Source organism: Marmota flaviventris, chromosome 16, assembly GCF_047511675.1.
Source record: "Marmota flaviventris isolate mMarFla1 chromosome 16, mMarFla1.hap1, whole genome shotgun sequence".
In the NCBI taxonomy this organism is placed as follows: Eukaryota; Metazoa; Chordata; class Mammalia; order Rodentia; family Sciuridae; genus Marmota; species Marmota flaviventris.
In genome coordinates, this window is record NC_092513.1 from 68,778,299 (window position 1) to 68,790,504 (window position 12,206).

General features: G+C 49.2%; 1 protein-coding gene across 4 annotated transcripts in view; it reads left to right on the plus strand.

Moving 5' to 3' along the window:
• The window catches only part of Ldlrad4 (low density lipoprotein receptor class A domain containing 4), a 366,677-nt gene that overhangs the window by 131,650 nt on the left and 222,821 nt on the right, over nt 1–12,206 (plus strand). For 3 of the 4 annotated variants that reach the window (XM_071602501.1, XM_071602502.1, XM_027920672.3), the window contains one exon: nt 7,934–8,390. In XM_071602501.1, the coding sequence (XP_071458602.1) occupies nt 8,351–8,390 (40 nt within the window). In that variant the 5' untranslated portion in view covers nt 7,934–8,350. Of the gene's footprint in view, nt 1–2,691; nt 2,826–7,933; nt 8,391–12,206 lie in introns of those variants that run through there. The other variant, XM_027920673.2, reaches the window with a different exon arrangement.

Sequence of the window (12,206 nt, forward strand, 5' to 3'; positions counted from 1 at the left end):
TCCCCTCCACTGAGGAATGCCACAGTGCTCCCTGCCCTTCCTGGCTACACACCCTCAGCCCCCGGGTACTCCGCCCTGGGGGACTCCCTTCTCTTCCACCTGTCATGCCCATTTTAAGCCAATGTTATCTGAAGAGAAGTAGGTGGGGGGAGCACTGGGTGAGGAGCCCCTCACTGTGTTGGTCTGGCCAGGGGTGGAACTGAGAGGGGGCGGGGCGACTGGGTCCCGAGCAGCCACCTTGGCCCAGCTGACACCCACGACCGAGGTATCTGGGGTGCTCAGGCCAGGCGTGGTAGATGCACTTTCACCTGAGGTGATCGTCTGCCTTGCAAGCCTTGGCCCTTTTCCTTTCTTGCGTCCAGATGGGATGGTGGGATGGCCCCGATTGGGACTTGGGCAGTGAGGATCATTTCATTGTGTTCATCAGCTTTATGTTGCTGTTACCAACATACTGGACAAGAACACTGTGGAGGTGGAGAGTTTATTTTGAGCTTACCGTCCCCGTTGAAGAGATGCAGTCCATAACCGACTGACTCCATTGCTTTGGGCCCAAGGTGGGCAGACCATCCTGGCAGAAGGGCATGGTGGAGGGAGGCTACTCTGCTCTTGGCATCAAGGAAGCAGAGAGAGGGGAAGGGGCTGCAGGGAAGGTGTACCCTGCCAGAGCAGTGCCCAGTGACCCCCTCCTCAGCCTGCCCACCTGCCCACAGTTACCACATTAGTGCATTCAGGCTAGGACGGGCCCATTAGGTTGTAGCTCCATGTGGAATCATTTCACCTCCAATGTCAACATAGGAGCTGTTGGGGGACACCTCATATCCAGAGCATAACATCAGTGTTCCCTGATTCCCAGTGAATCAGGAGGTGTGCGCTGTGCCCCTCTCCAGCCCAGCGGGCCCCTCCCTCACTGAGCCAGCTTCTTCCTTTGGCTGATTCAGTCTGGATCCAGATGCCTGGCTCTGGTCCTGGCTCTGGACCACACTTACCTTCCATGTGTTTCCTCTCCTCCCCAAGTCTCCTCCTCCTGGAATGAAAAGGTTGGGTAGATGACCCTCTGGACTTCCTTCCCTCCTGGATCCTTAGGGATGCCCTCAGGACAGTGATCCTGTTTATTTTGGGGGAGACTCTTTTCCAACTTTGATGTGAGCTGAGCACCACAGTCGGTCCTTTATCAAGATTGGGTTTGCCAAGGTGACGCTCTGATATAATTGCCGCTCTCCCTGTTTGCATCCATCTGTGTCTTTGAATCGCATGCTGTGGGATTTGCACTTGCTCTCTGAACTACGGACCTAAAGCAGGGGCTTCCTTATGCTGAAAAGCTAGCCTGAGCCCACCGACTACCCCCAGCTGGGATGGCTTTGAGATCCGACCACAGAAGCTACCTGTTGTTTGTACCCCCAGATCCAAGAATGGAAAAGTAGCAGGAACTGCCAGCACACCCAACTCAGTGTCCCCTGGGGCAGGCAGCCCATGCCTCGGACACATCTGAGTCTGTGTCCAGGCAGCTCTGCTGTGCACCGTCCTCCTCAGGCATGTCTGTCCTGCCTCCCGTGGCCAGGCTCACAGCATGGGAATGTGCAGATTGGAAGGACCTGGCGGTTTCACTTCCTCCAGTTACAAATAAGGAAATGGGATCCTGAGCAGGTCAGCCTGGACAGGCCAAGTGGCTTGACCAAGTCCCATACGTGGGGTGGGAGGCCGGCAGGTCTCTCTGCCCATGGCTGCCTTGAGGGCAAGGGTCTTGGTTCTTGTTTTTTTGGTTTGCTTTTTTTTTTTTTTCTGTTAGAAAATCTTGAGGCAGACTGTGTGTCCAACAGGGCAGAAGAACAGGGCATTGTGGAGAGGGTGCTGATTCTCCACCAGGGTGCCCCTGATTCCAGCAAGTGGGAAGCGGATCCTTGGGCCGCTTTCTCCCATCTCACTGAAAGCCCTTTGCCCCTTGGAACTGCACCGAGCCAGCAGTGGGTGGAGATGGCACGGTAGGTCGGGCAGCTCGGATCTCCCATGGGCTCCTTTTCAAGTTCTGCAAGAGTTTGTCAAGGTTTGGAGCCACCTCTTCGTTTCTCGGTGCTTCTTTCTCCCTGGCACTTTCCTGGTGGGTAGAGGAGAGGAGATCGGCAGGCGCAGGCCGGGGCCTGGGCTCTCAGTCCCTGTGGCCTGGAGCCGGCTGGCAGTCTAGCCGTCACCTAGGTGACAGACACTCTGCCTGCCAAACAGTCTGTCCCCAGCGAGAGGAAATAAAATACGAAACTGCAGTGTTGATTCTTGATGCGCTACAGTTCTTTTTTTAATGTTATGTGATTTTAAAAAAAGGTGTTTCACTTCTCCTTGGGGCTTTGGCCTCTGGGCCCGGGTGCCCCTCGCACAGGGCTGTTTTGACAGGGTGGCTTTGATGAACTGTGATGTGAATACTGCCAAGTGTTTGTTCCTGAACGATTCCTGGGGGGACTGCATTTCCTATAAGTTTTCACAAACAACTAGTAACACAAACATATCCTACAACTTCTCTGCTCGGGTTTTGGGAGGGTTGGTGTTTTTAGAGAGGTCCCTTCCTGTGGGGGCGTTTTTCTGTGTGATGTGCTCTATTTCCTTAGTAACTGTTGCTCTGTTATGGGAGGGACTTAATGACATTTTTCGAGTGCAATATTGAATTAATTTATTTCCTGGTTGGTCCTGCCCGTCTTCCCAGTATAAATGGGACATCTGTGAGTGTGTGTGTGGGTGTGTGAGTGAGTGTGAGTGTGTGGAGGGGACAGAGTGATGGCAGGGGCCCTGCTGTGGAGGGAGGGCCCTTGACTGCGTGGCTCAGGCTGCCTTTGACCTGGGTAAGTCACCTCCCTCTCCCTTTTTCTTTTTTTCTTCTTTTCCTGATTTGAGCATCCTTGGGCATTGGGGTCTGAGACTCGGAAGTCGGGGGGACAGTGGTGAGAGGGCGTGGGTCCCACTTCTCCTGCACACTAGCTGCTGGGCTCTCCTATTTAACCTGGCTGGGTAGAGCCTGCTCTCTGCTGTTTGAGGAGATTTACATGGATGGCCTCTAACAGCCCTCCCTGGACAGAGGGGACCTCCAGTGAAATGTGAGCCCATGGGGTCATGGCTCAGTCCCTGTCTCATCTCAACTATCAGGGGGAGCGGGATCAGAGCCACCTGGAGCTGAGGAGCAGCCTCTGGCCCTGGGGAGCACCACTTGCTGGCTCAGGGCTTGGGTGGGTTTACCTTGTGCGTTGGCTGAGCCTTGCTCTGTACCTGCTTCTGCCCTTCTGCTGGGCACACTGAGCAGGACATGAGACCTGTCTTCGCGAGCACTCCAGGTACCAGGCAGCTGGGTGCCCAGGACCTTGTCCTGGTGGCACTTACGGTCCAAGGGAGAGGTGGTGAGGGTGACCTGGACACCCGTAGGGATCTACACCTTGGAAAGTAGTGGGAAGCCGAACAGACTGCAGGCTGGGGGACCATCAGGGACCCTCTCTTGGGAGGACCTTTTGAGCACTTGAGTGGCAAGTCACAAGCAGGAGGCACATGGAGCACAGCCGAGGAGACACAGGGGCGTCAGCATGCCGGGTCCCACCTTTCCGCCTTTTCCGTTTCTAGCACGTGCTCCCAGGATGCCTCGCCTGGCTGTGGTGATGGTCAGTCGGCTCCTGAGCTGTGGAAGCAGATGCACTGTGACAACAGGGCCTGCCACCTCTGCTGACGGGGCCGCCTGGTGGAGCTGTCTCTGGGTCCCCGTCACTCCCACCTCTGCCCAGCCTGTGGGTCTCACTCACTGGACATGCCGGTCTCAGTCCCTCCTGGATGGTTGGGGTTGGGGGTCCCGTCACTGAGAAGCAGTTCCAGGTCCCACACCTCCTGTGGACTGTCTTGGTTGTTTCCATGAGATAACTGATTGTTAAAGAAACGAGGCAGTTTAAATTCTTCAGTGGAACAAAATAAATAAAAGTCCCGTAATAAAACAACCACCACAAACAAAACCTCCCCACAGTGCCATTTTCTCTCTGGAGTTTGGAAAAAGAAAACAAAGTTTGGTATTTTGGAGCACCAAAAGAATTATATAGAAAAGGACAGAGAAAAAACAAGATTTTTAAGGGAAGGGGGGCCTTTGTTTTAATCTGACAGGATAAATTCTGTTTTCTAAAATTAATGACTACAGTGTACTACATTAGTGTACTTAAAAAGTTGGTGTAGGCAGGAGTGGTGGTGCACACATGTAATCCCAGCTACTCGGGAGGCTGAGGCATGAGATTGCAAGCTAGAGGCCAGCCTCAGCAACTTAGCAAGACCCTGTCTCAAAATGAAAAATAAAAAGGGGAGTATAGTAGGGGTAGAGAGCCCCTTGGTTCAATCCCCAGTGCAAAACAAACGAACAAAAAAATTGGTGGGGGACTTGGGGCTGCCGGTGCCTGGCTTATTTCACTTAGCATGTGTCCTCCAAATTCCTCTGTATTTAATAAATGACAGAATTTCTTTTTATGTGGCTGGATAATATTGCCTTGAGTATATATTCCACATTTTCTTTACCCATCCATCCATCCATGGATTTTGTACCTTGGCTATTGTGAATAAATCCCCAAATGAACACGAGAGTATAGGTGTCTCGTTAACATATTAATTTAATTTCCTTTGGATACCTACCCAGAAGTGGGACGGCTGGATCCCGCTAGTTTTTTTTTTTCTAGTTTGTTGAAGATTTCCTTAGCGGCTGTACTAACGGACCTCCCCACCAACAGTGTATGACAGTTCCCTGTTCTCTGCGTCCTCAGCTGCTGTGCTTTATCCTTTGTTATTGGGGGCGGGGGAGGATATCTCATTGTGGTTTTGATTGGCATTTCCTCGGTGATTAGTAACGTTGAGCATTTTCACATCTGCTTGGCTGTTTGTAAATCTCACTCCTAGAAAGGTCTGTTCACGCCATTTGCCCACTTCTCGATCCGATTACTTGTGGGTTTTCTTTTCTTTTTTCTATTTAGTTGTTTTAATTCCTTGTGTATCCTGGGTGTCAATCCATCATCACAGGCACAGTTACAGGTATTTTCTCCCAGTCTCTAGGTGGCCTCTCCACTGTTGGTAGATTCCTTTGTTGGACAGACGCCTTCTAGTTTGATATAATCCTATTGGTGAACTTTGGCTTTTGTTGACTGTGCTTTTAGGATCATATTTGAAAAATATTTTCCCAGACCAATGTCCTGAAGTGTTTCTCCTGTGTTTTCTTCTATGAGTTTCTTAGTTTTGGGTCTCATATTTAATCACTTGATCCATTTCAAATTTGTTTTGTATATGGCCAGAGACGAGGGTCTAGTTTCGTTTTTCTGCACCTGGTGATCCAGCTGTCCCAGTATTGTTTATGGAAGAGATTGTGCTTTCTCTGATGTGTGTGGTTGGTGCTGTCATTGTAGATCTATTGCCCATGAATTCATGGATTTATTTCTGGGTTATTTATTCTCTTCCGTTGGTCTATGTGTCTATTTGTATGACACTACCATGCTGTTTGGCTCACTGTAGCTTTGTAGTATGTTTTGAGGTCAGGTACTGAGATGCCTCCATGTTTATCTGTTTGCTTATGATTGTTTTGCAGTTGGATTTGGCGTCTTTTGTGATTTCATATGAATTTTAGGATTTTTTTTTCTATTTCTATGAAGATTCATGATGTTTTGATGGGAATCACATTGAATTGATAAATCACATTGGGTAATGCAGATCTTTTGATAATATTAGTTCTTCCAATCCATGAACATGGGATTTTTTTTTTTTTTAGTGTACTCTTCAATATTTTTCATCAGGGCTTTGTAATTTTCATTGTAGAGATCATTCACCTTCTGTTTTTTATTCATCCATATATTATTTTTTTTGTAGCCACTGTGAATAGGAATATTCCTTTTCAGTAAGTTTGTTCTTGGTGTATAAAAATAGTGCTGTTTTTACATGTTGATTTTATATCTTGCAATTGTGCTAAATTTGTTTATCGATTCTAATAGTTTTGAGTAGCATCTTTAGGTTTTTCATGTTATCTGCAAACAGAGATGATTTGACTTTGTTTCCAATTTGGTCACCCCTTATTTCTTTCTCCTGTCCTACCTCTCTGGAAAAGACTTTCGACACCATGTTGAATAAGCATAGAGAAGGTGGACATCCTTGTATCATTTCTGATCTTAGAGGAAAAGTTTGCATTCAGTGTGATGTTGTCTGTGGCCCTGTGTATCCTGTATGTGTTGAGGTATGTTCCTTCTATAATTTGTTGACAGTTTTTATCATGCAGGGATGTTGAATTTTATCCAAGGCCTTTTCTGCTTCTATTGAGATTATTATGTGGTTTCTGTCCTTCATTCTGTTGTTGTGGTGTATTGTGTTTATTGATTGGTGTATGGTGAATCATCCTTGTATCCCTGGGATAAATCCCACTTGATCATGGTGTAAGAGTCACTTGGAGAAACTGCTCAATCCAACTGCTGGGTTTCCTTTCCTGGAGCACTTATGCCAGTGGATATGAACCAAAGATCCCACATCTTTAAAAAAAATTACAATTTGTTCTTTTTTAGATATTCTGAACTGTAGAGTGTATTTTGACATATTATACGTACATGGACTATAACTTATTCTAATTAGGATTCCATTCTTGAGGTTGTACACAATGTGGAGTTTTACTGTGGTGTATTCACATGTGAACATAGAAAAGTTTTGTCCAATGCATCCTACTTACTGTATTTCCTATTCCCATTCCCCTCCCTTCCCTTTATTCCCCTTTGTCTAATCCACTGAATGTTTATTCTTCCCTCCTTACTTTGTGTGTTAACATCTGCATATCAGAGAGAACGTCCTGCCTTTGGTTGTTTGGGATTGGCTTATTTCATTTAGCAAATGCCATAATTCCATTCTTGTTTATGGCCAAGCAATATTCCATGTGTATATATACCACCTTATCTTTACCCATTCTTCTGTTGAAGGGCACCTAGGTTGGTTCCATAGCTTAGACATTGTATATTGAGCTGCTATAAACATTGATGTGGCTGAATTATTGTAGTATGTGATTTTAAGTCCTTTTGGTATAAACCAAGAAGAGGGATAACTGGGTCAAATGGTGGTTCCATTCCAAGTTTTCTGAAGAATCTTCATACTGCTTTCCAAAGTGGTTGTACCAATTTGCAGCCCATCAGCAATATATGACTAAACCAAAGATCTCACTTCTAAGACCTCAGGAACCAGCTTGGGAAATGAATTTCTTCTTATGGATGCACATGAACTCTGAGTAACTTGGGAAGGACATTGAGCATTGTGCTCTTCATAGCTGTGGAGGGGTGGAATCTGTAATATTCTGTTGGTAATGGGGAACTCTTCTGTGTTAGTCGGCTTTCTGTCACTGTGACAAAATATCTGAGGAAAAACAACTTAAAGGATTGGCTAATAGTTTTAGAAGTTTTAGTTCCAAGTTGACTGGCTCTATTTCTTCGGTCCTGAGGTGAGGCAGAATATCATGGTGGTGGGAGCATGTGGCAGAGAAGGTGACACTTTACCTTGTGGTAGCCAGGAAGCAAAAAGAGAAAGGAAGGGGCCAGGGTCAAGATATATCCCCTAGTGACCTACTTCCTCCAAGATGGCCCCACTTCCTGTTGTCCCCACTACCTCCCAGTAGTCTGATTATGAATCCATAATCCACTGGTGAGGTCAGAGCCTTCATGGCTCAATCACTTCCCAGGAGCCCCGCCTCTGAACACTGCTGTACTGGGGACCAAGCCCTGAGCACATGAGCCTTCAGGGGACATGCAGATCCAAACCATGACACCCCCCCAAGTCCCTCGCTGTCCCTGGGAAGCTCCCCAGTGCCCACAAGAGGGCTGTGGGCGTGGCTCTGGGTGGCTTTTCCTTTGGTCTTCTGTGGGTCTGTTAACCCCATTGGTTTCCCAGGTGCCCTAGAAAGTGACCTCTTTCTTTTTACTTTCAGCAAGGACAGAGGTGAAGCCCAGGGAGCAGCAGATCAGGACAGGCCGGGCTCCCCTGGAGAGCTGAGCCTGTGGACGATGCTGGACACGGCACGGCTGCGCAGGCCTTCGCTTTGAGGTGGGAGGCAGGCCTCTGCGGGACAGCTTCTCCACGCCCGGTCACCATGGCTTCGACACTCTGGCTGGACGGCTGACAGGACCGTGCGCCCCGCACGCCGCTGGACTGCGTGCAGTCTGTGCACCGCCCGCTCGCAGGACGTGGGAGCAGGGCTGGTGGGCATCAGATGCTCCCAAACGCTGGACCAGCGGAGCGATGGACTCGGACAGGCTAAGATGGAAGTGACCTGAGGCCTTGCCGGGCGGTTTCCTTGCGACAGGACAGCTTAAGAGTCAGAACACAGGCTTGTCTGGGGAGCAGTATGCAGGAAGCTGGTTTTCAGGCCACAAATGCTTTCACAGGTGAGAACCCTTCCCACGGAGTCAGCGGCTTCCTGGGGACTTTTACTTGGTAGCTGAGACCTTCACAGCTGCATGAAGGCTGCTTGGGGACCGAGGGTGATGGAATGATAATTTGTTTGCTGTCTCTCACTCAGTAGGCACTTGGACAAAGCATGGACATCTCATGAGTGTGATTGTGTGAATGCATGGCGGTCTTGTAGAGGTCTTCCGTCCCTTTCTCCAAGAAAGTGTGTTACCTGCAGAGTGACGTATAGGGGATGGAGCTAGGAAAACTCTCCCAAGAGAAAAGCTAATTGGTGCTGAGCAGCCCCTCCCCCTGCACCTCTGGTTTCCTTCCTCTGGTGTGTTTGTGTGCTCATGGCCACCGAGGTGGTGGGGCGACTTGGCAGGGCTCAGCTGCCGTCTGCATCTCTCTCCTGTAAATGAGCTCGGGGAGGAGCTGGACATCACAATTGAATGTTGATTTGCCCCCTGGCTGCCAGTTTGCACATTTTGCAGGGAACCACTGGGTCTGGCTGGTGCCCAGAGCCATGGCCTGAGACACAGAGGCCTTTGAATTTGGATCCTGCCTCTTTGTCTGATTCACTTAACATCCCAGGAAGCCACTTAATCCTTTGGGCCTCTGACTCTGAATTTACACCCTGGGGACTGAGAAGTTAAGGGCGCCTCAAGGAATCCAGGGAGATTTTTTTTTTTCAGCTTGTATTTTTATTTAAAAGAAAAGATGCTAGGGAAAGACTACATTCTCCGGTCATGAGAGTCCTAAAAGATGTTAACTTTTCACATTTTGCAAAGAGAGCAGGCCAGGTTGTTGGGGTGCCTGGAGAGAGGGGCTGAGGCTCAGGCGTGGGGACCATGTGGATCTGGATTGGAACCGCTTTTCCCCTGGCTTGATCTCTTCCCTAGCAGGTCCTCCAGTTCCTTCCATTTCCCTCTAATCATTTGTGAGTGGATAGGCAGCCCTCTGGCTACACCGCTCCCAGGAGGGCTGAGCGTCCTCATGAGCGTCCAGCTCAGCTCTCCTGATGTGGAATCTCACAGCGTGGAGTCCGGTAGCCTGGCCTGACCCTGCTGCTCCGTGCCCTCACTGTGGGCATGTGGGTCAACTCTAGAGACCTCTCAGCATCCCTTCTGTGGCCTGAGGGCCTCACGGTTGTGGTGGGGACGATATCGAAGGATGTGTGGCCCAGTGAAAATACGCTCAACAGTACAGAGCAAACCTGAGCCCTCTAGATCCATTTTCAGACGTCCAGGCTAGACTCACTTAGCATGTACCCTTGAGCTGCCTTGGCCTCCTGAGCTGCTGCTGCATGGACCCCCACCCCCTCCCCTGCAGGTGGAGTGCTGTGCCCTGCGGCACCTCTGCCTCTCCGCTCCCAGGAGGTAGCTCAGAGGACGGGCCTCTAGAAGGTGCCTATAAGGAGGATCTTGAAGGTAGTTCTGAGAAACAGAGGAAACAAGAAAAGGAAAAGCAGATGGGACGAGAAGAACCTGAGGATGAGCAGCCCAGGCCCAGGAAGAGCCTCCCGGTGCCCTCACTGCCCTGAAGGTCCAAAGGCTCCTATCTGCCATCTCTTTGCTGGCTCCCGAGGCTCTTGCCATGTGGTCCTCACCCTCTGGAGCCTGGTGCTGGGTCACCGTGGCTCACAGTTGGCCACATGAGGTCCTCACCAGTCCTTGGGGTGCTTTCCGGCCCTCTACCCCACAGGAAAGCAAGCCTAGGCTAATATGAAGCTCTGTTTGAAATAATCAGAATCCTCAAGTTCTGCCTAGAGATAGGACAATGCCTCTCTCTTAGGAAGGCCCGTGTGAGTGACAGCTGTCATTGTAATTATCACTGAGGCCAGACTTGGAACGCCCCCCCCCAATCTCTGCTCAGGGCCAACTTCTTGCCGCCCCACTGAGCTCACACTTTCTTATTGCTTGGCCCATTAAGTCCTATCTTATCAGACGTGGGCCACCTACCAAAACTTAAACTGAGCAAGGAAGGTACCATTTATGGGAACTTCTGAGATAGATGTTTTTAGAGTTTTATTCTTTTGAGAAAAGTAGTAAGTGAATAATTAGAGCATTTGAAAATATATGTATTTTCATACAGATACGTGTGAACATACCTGTAAAGGATGTGTAAGTGTAGGTTATGATTTCCAACCTACTTTGATGCCTGTCTGTCAGTTTCGTGGCAAGATTCATGGAGTTGAAATTTGGGACATAGCAGGTGAACTCATATTTTCCCAAGAGCTCCACTTCCCATCGTTGAGTCTCTTCCTAGTGGTGTCCGCCTGCTTGAGTGACAATAACCGCAGCAAAGATCTCAGAGAGCCTGCAGCCTGCTGGGTAGCATGCCTTGGCTGTGTGTCCTTGGTCATTCCTCATGACTCTGAGGCTAGTGTGGCTGGGCTGTGGAGCACACTGGTGTAGCCACAGTTTGGATGTTGACAGTGGCCTTTCCAGCCCAGCCCTGTGGGTGACCTCGTCTGGGCTCCCTGGGGAACTGTACTGCTGCCTGGGCTTTACCCTCAGAGATTGGGATTTAATTAGTCTCAGCATCACCTGGACCTGCTGAATCAGGGCCTTTATCCTAACAAGATCCCAGGTGCTTGGTGCACATTGAATTGGGGAAGCCCTGAGAGCCAGCAGCATTCAGCGAGCAGGTTTAAGGAGAAGCCAGGGGTGGGTGGGAGAGTCAGATCTAAAAAGAAAAAGAAAAGGAATGGACTGGTACCATTCCTTCAACAGGGATGTGCAGGTAGGCTCATCTTTCTGGGTGCTTACTATTCTTTATCACAGCCTGGCATGCAAGTGTCCGCAGGACGAGGATTTGAGCTTCCCTGTCTCCTTAGGATAAACCACCAGTGGTAAAATAAAATAAAATAAAGTGCCTGGCCTTTGGAGGTGGGTCCCTATGAGCTGGCTCACTGCTTGAGCTCTTGTGTTCTCTGTTGTTCACGTAGTTTGCACAAGGGACCTGTGGCGCAGGGTGACAGGGCTGTTCCTCCCTGCCTGAGCAGCAGAGTGAAGCCGTAGTCTCTGAAGACCAGCTGGTTTTCTCATGTTTGTTGATTCCAAATGTTTTGGGGATTGAAGAGATAGTGATTTTGCTTATTTTCTGGGGGTAATGGGAAAGGAATCTTGCCTTAAATGTTCTAACCCCGGTTGAAACATTTATTGTTGTCTTCAAATCTTGTTTGGGGACATGGCCAAAGTTACTATGTAATTAACCATATTTCTTACAAGAAAGAAATTTGTCACGTGATGGTTTATGTACCGATTCTCTTTGGAGGTAGAGGCTCAGGAGGCTGCAATTTTAAACTTTTGCAGAGTATCTTTTTATGTAGGTGCATTTTAAACTTGCATGCAGGAGCAAAACGGTCAGGTCTACAGATGGGAACTTCACTAATGCCATGATTGGACTTCCGGTGGAATCAGTTCATCCTAACTTGTAAGCTGCACTGAAATCCATTTCTTTCTGTGTCCCTTTTACAGCGGGTGAGCTCAGAATCAATGCTTTGTCCCATGTGGCTGAGATGGAGCCTCCCTGCCCGGCTTACAGTGCTCCCTGCAAAGCGCCCCTGTAGAGGCTGCCCAAGGACCTTGTGTCTCGCAGACCTTGCTAACATGCCTAACGGTGGAGCGACTGAAAGCTCAAGTGTCCAAGTTCAATTCTTATCCGTCCAGGCCATCTTGCTGCCTGGCTGTGGTGACTGAGGTCTGCGTTAAAAAGCAAACTCCTAGTACCCCTGGGCCGTGGAAACGGGACCCCTCTCAGGCTGGCGCAGTCAGATCTCCCTCTCAAACATCCACAAGATTTGCCTG